This window comes from Diospyros lotus, chromosome 11 (genome assembly GCF_014633365.1).
Source record: "Diospyros lotus cultivar Yz01 chromosome 11, ASM1463336v1, whole genome shotgun sequence".
NCBI lineage: Eukaryota > Viridiplantae > Streptophyta > Magnoliopsida > Ericales > Ebenaceae > Diospyros > Diospyros lotus.
This window is the reverse complement of record NC_068348.1, coordinates 26,338,690-26,344,346: the sequence shown is the minus strand read 5'-3', so window position 1 is coordinate 26,344,346 and position 5,657 is coordinate 26,338,690. Positions and strand designations below refer to the sequence as shown.

Here is a 5,657-nt window from a genome sequence, read left to right as displayed (position 1 = left end):
GGTATTAAGTCACTTAATTCTTATTTAGATCCAATTAGAAATGTTATTTCTTATATTTGGGTACACCCTCGAACTGCAAAAACATGGGCACATTTTTGCACCTCCAATGGTCAAACCCCAAAACGTTTTTCAAAAGATGTCCCTACTCGTTGGAACTCAACTTTTAAATTACTTAATCAATCTTTTGAATATAAAGATTTATTGTGTTCTTTTGCAGCAAATTATATTCCACAATATCCTATTTTTCCAACTATGTGGAATGTTTGTAGTTCAATTTTGAATATTTTACGAATTTTTAATGATGCTACTCATACACTTAGTAGTGTTTATAAACCAACTTCACATCAATTTTTAATAGAAGCAATGAATGTGGCCGGTGTATTAATGGAAGGAATTAATGTTGAAGAAATTTGTCATGCTGTTTTAGAAATGAGAGAAAAATGGTTACGTTATTATTAATTTATTCCTGAAATTTTTCTTGTTACTATGGTATTTGATCCTAGGTGTAAATTTGATGGTTTAATTGAGTGTTTGTCTAACTATTATTCGTTGTTAGGATTAGAAAATAATGAAGAAATTGATGTGAATATTATAATTTCTAAGGTTAGAACTTTATGCAATCAATTATATGAAGCATATGTTATTGCTCCTAGTAGTGAAGAATCATTTTCATCCATGGCTTCGCATTCCTCTTCCTCCCAACCAATGAAATGGGGTCATAAATTTTTAGATCAAAGGAGGAAAAAACCTAGACCGAGCTCACATTCGGAGTTCGAAACTTATCTAACCACAGTTTTTGAGTTTGGTGATGATACAGGTTTAAATTTTGAAATTTTGGAGTGGTGGAAAAGGCACAAGGAGACATTTCCAACTCTTGCAATTATTGCAAGTCAACTTCTTGCAGTTCCAGCTTCAACTGTAGCCGTTGAACAAACATTCAGTAGTGGAGGCAACATTTTGGACGAAAGAAGATCAAGATTGGCTCCAGAATCATTGGAAGCTCAAGTTTGCCTCGATGATTGGGAAAGAGCTAACATGCGACGTCAAGAAGAACTTATTCATTCATCATCATCTGACGAATGGGTTAATGATGGTTCAACAACAGCGACTTCCGACTCCAATGAAGATGCGTAGGATCCAAGTCCATATTTTATTTTTTTTCACATTTGTAAAAATTAATTACTTGTATTACATTTTTGTTGTAATTATTTTTTAATGAAATTAAGTCTAATTCTATTTTTTATTTTTTATTTTTCACATTTGTAAAAATTAATTACTTGTATTACATACTTGTTTAGTTGTTTTAATTATTTTTAATGAAATTATTACTTATATTTCTTCAATTTTTAGTAGTGTTTTTTTATTAAAAATATGGTTGAGAATATTTATATTTACAATTACATTTAACAATTAAAAATCGAAACCAAACCGAACCGAACAACGGAACAAGGACCAAAATTGAATACAACAATATTTAAAAAAAATTAAAAAAATTCGGTTTGAACCGGAACCGGAACCGTTGACCGAACCGGCTCAAACCGTTGACCGAACCGGTCCAAACCGTTGACCGAACCGGCACGAACCGGAACCGGAACCGGAACCGAACCGTCCCAAACCGCCCTTGGGCGGTTCGGTTCAGGTTCAAAGATTTCTTGAACCGGAACCGGCGGTTCATGAACCGGAACCGGCGGTTCATGAACCGTGGCCATGTCTAGGCAAACCCCACACACTTCATTTGGGATCATTACATTTGGCATATTTCTTGCCATGCCTTCCTTACATAATTTAGAAAAAGCATTATAGTGAAAATGACCAAATCTACAATGCCACAACTTAGATTCATCAACAGTTACATTACATGCATCTTCCTTTTGGATATTAAAATTTAACATGAAGGACTTGTTGATCATAAGCATCCTTGCAGTTAAAGAGCCTTCTTTATCATAGATGTAACATGTATTTCCTTTAAAAAGAACTGAATAACCATTCACTAGCATTTGAGGCACACTTAGGAGGTTATGAGAGAGTGAGGGGACATAAAGAACCTGATTAATATATCTTGGCCCAACCTTGGTTTGAACCAAAATAGTTCCCCTTCCAACAGCTTCAACAAATTGACCATTTCCAAGTCTGACTTTGACCTTTACAGACTTGTCCAGGCTATGAAATAGATTCTCCTTCTTTGCCATATGACTTGTGCAACCACTATCAACCAGCTATGTATGAGAATCAGTTTCAGATAATTGAGAGGCAAGAAATACCTTTGCTTCGGGCTCATCTTCTTCTTCTCCTGTGATATTTGCTTGTTGAGTTGCCCCTCCTTTGCCTTGAGCTTTTTTTAGTTTGCAATGTTTTTCAAAATCGCCTACCTTGTTGCAAAACCTACATTGAATGGGAGGCTTGCTTGTGTATCTGCAATCTTCCTCTTTTTGGTTTGTTCTAGTGCAATGTTTGCATGGTGGATAGCTTGACTTTTTGTCTGAATCTGCAGAAATCTGCACGCCTTTCCCTTTGTCTGAACTTCCTTTTGCAGGTTTCTTGCCATATCTTTTGTCTTGCTTACCTTTGTGTCTTGCTTGGAATGCTCATTCGACATCATCTTCTTCATTTCTAATGCTTAGCCTTTTTTCAAAGGCATAGAGCCTACTCATCAGTTCTGAAATTCCAAGAGTCTTGGGATCAATAGACTCTTCAATGGCTGAAATCTTTGATTCATACTTCATTGGTAGGCTGGCAAGGATTTTTTCAATAATATTTTCATCTGAAAAATCTTGGCCCAAAAATCTGATCTTGTTTGCCACATCAAGTAACCTGGAAGTATATTCTTTAACACTTTCTCCTTCCTTCATTTTCATGAGATCAAATTCCCTCCTAAAAGTTCTTAAATTGACAGACTTCACTCTGTCGTTGCCTTCAAATTCCAGCTTCAGTTTGTCCCACACTTCCTTTGGAAACTTAATATTGATAATTCTTGTGAAAACTGCCTCAAAGACAGCCTGGTGAATGCAGGTCAAAGCTTTTGGTTTCCTTTGCTTTGCCTCATCATGAATTTTAATTTGATTGAGAGTAGGATTTGCAGGTAGAGGAGGTGGATTAGAATCAAGCTCCACTACTTCCCATAGATTGAGGGGTTCGAGATATGCTTCCATCCTGAAAGCCCATAAATGGTAGTTGTTACCATCAAACCTTGGAGGACCAGACCCAATCTGCTCACTTAATCTGCTCACTTGAAGACATTTTGGAGTTAAATGAACAGATCCCTCAAGAATACAGCTCTGATACCACTTGTCAATTAAAGATGAAATATGTTGGCAAATACACCAAGCAAAAATGAGAAAATACAACTCTGCCAGACTTCTCTGTTAAAACATAAACATCTTTTCATATAATCAAATGAGAGTTACAAAGCCATTTATACTAATAACATAAAATATTAATGCTATGAATGTGGACTAGAACATTAATAATAACTCAAATTCCTAAGAGACTTAATACATGCATCTAGAGAACTTATCAACTTCCTAATCAATTAAGCTTTATCTTCAAGATTCATGGAATAATTCTCAATTAACATTTTTCCATGGCATGGTTAAGCGCAATGCTAAGTGCAATTTAATTGCAACAGTGTTTAAGGAGAATGGAGAATTATCCCCTTCCTCTTCTCAGGTTCAGGTTCTATGAAAATCTCTTGGGAACAACTGCTCCCAGTAACCCAATCAACCCAATTATTCTGTCTTTTGGTGCAAAGCTTTCCAATGAGCAAGCTAGAAGATTGGTGACCCCTGTTGATGACCAGGAGATCAAGAATGCCTTGTTTGATATAGGGGATGACAAAGCCCCTGGCCCTGATGGCTACTCGGCATGCTTCTTTAAGAAGGTATGGAACATTGTTGGACCCCAGCTCTCCTTAGCAGTTAAGGAATTCTTTGAGACTGGCATGCTGCTTAAGCAGATCAACCACACGTCCATTACTCTTATCCCTAAATCTTGCCATGTAGCGTTTGTGGGGGATTTCCTCACAATTTCATGCTGCAATGTGGTCTATAAAATTATTGCCAAGATCCTCGCTGCCAGGTTGGTTATGCACCTTGATGGCATTATTGATCCAGCTCAATCTGCTTTTGTCCAAGGCTGTAGCTTGGTTGAGAATGTCCAGCTTACCCAGGAGCTTTTAAGAAAGTACTCAAGGAAAAGGATCTCGCCTAGATGCTCCATTAAAATTGACCTTCGTAAGGCATTTGACTCTATTTCCTGGAGTTTTCTTAGGCATGTTTTAGAAGGCCTGGGGTTTCCGTCCCTTTTTGTTCGGTGGGTGCTTGAATGCGTCTCTATTCCTATTTATTCATTGATCATCAATGGATCCATGCATGGTTTCTTTTAGGGTAGAAGAGGTCTTTGACAAGGTGATCCGTTATCCCCTTTTTTGTTTGTTATTTGTATGGAATATTTCTCGAGGAGCCTTAAAGCAGCGACAGAGGCATCAGATTTTAACTTCCACTCGAAATGTGGCAACCTTCGTTAGTGACGGAGCCAGAAATTTTAGGCAGGGTGGGCAAAAAATTAAATCCTAAATTCTTAATTCAATCTAAAATTAAATAATATAATAAAATTAAAATAATATATTATTAAATATATATATATATATATCAATAAATTATACAATCGACATATTTTCATATATTAGTAACGTCGTATAATAATATCATTATCAATTTTATTAAATATTTATTTTTGAATATGCACAATTAAATTATAGTTCAATCATTAATCTCCAATTTGATTGTGCAGTTGATTCTTGATATTATCATGTCGTTCAGTTATTGATCTCTAATTCAATTATATAGCCAAGTCTTGACAAATTTCATGACAGAAAATATATTTTTTGTCATAGTTTCAAATATGTAATTGATAAATTTGTAACAAAAAATGAAAAAAATTAATCTCTTTCATTAAAACATAGTTAAAGAAACGGTCAAAAGAGGTTAACATACACAAAATAAAAGTAGGTCAAATTTTTATATATTTTATTTTTAATTTTCGACTAATATTGAAAAAAGTACTGGCAGTCGCCACCAGCTACCATGACTGGTGATTTTCGGTGATCAGAGGTAATCACTCGACACCCTTATTCTCATCAACCAACATACCCAAAATCAATAAAATCTAACGGCCAAATTTCGTAGATCTAAACTTACACTTCTGGCCAAACCCAATGTGCGTAAACGCATTGGCAATTACTACCGGCCAAAGTGGCCGGTGGTTTTCAACAATCAGAAGCAATCACTGAACACCCTTATATATCCTCATCGACCAACATACCTAAAATTCAGGGTGGGCATTTAGAAAAAAAAAATTAAATTATTATATATAATAATTTTTTTTTTTAAATCTAGGGTAGACAACTGCCCACTCTTGGCTGTACGTGGCTCTGCCACTAACCTTTGTATTACCCATCTAGCCTTTGTTGACAATCTTATGATGTTTGCTAGGGGTGACATTCCATCAATTAGAATTATCATGGAATGCCTTTGGGATTTTGGTGTGAAGTCAGGGCTTCATGCTAATGCCCTAAGTCTAGCATTTTCACAGCTAGGGTGACTGACCAGGATCTTCTCCAAATCCTTAGTATGACGAGCTTCACTAAAGGCTCTATGCCA

The 5,657-nt window shown here is 35.8% G+C and overlaps 1 protein-coding gene across 1 annotated transcript; it reads right to left on the bottom strand.

The window, feature by feature from the left end:
* Positions 1 to 2,585: 2,585 nt before the first annotated feature.
* LOC127812805 (uncharacterized) lies at positions 2,586 to 3,412 on the bottom strand. Its single transcript, XM_052353334.1, has 2 exons — positions 3,405 to 3,412; positions 2,586 to 3,219 (listed from the first exon to the last, which is right to left on the bottom strand). The coding sequence occupies exons 1-2, from the start codon at positions 3,410 to 3,412 to the stop codon at positions 2,586 to 2,588; spliced, it is 642 nt and encodes a 213-aa protein (XP_052209294.1).
* Between the last annotated feature and the right edge of the window lie 2,245 nt (positions 3,413 to 5,657).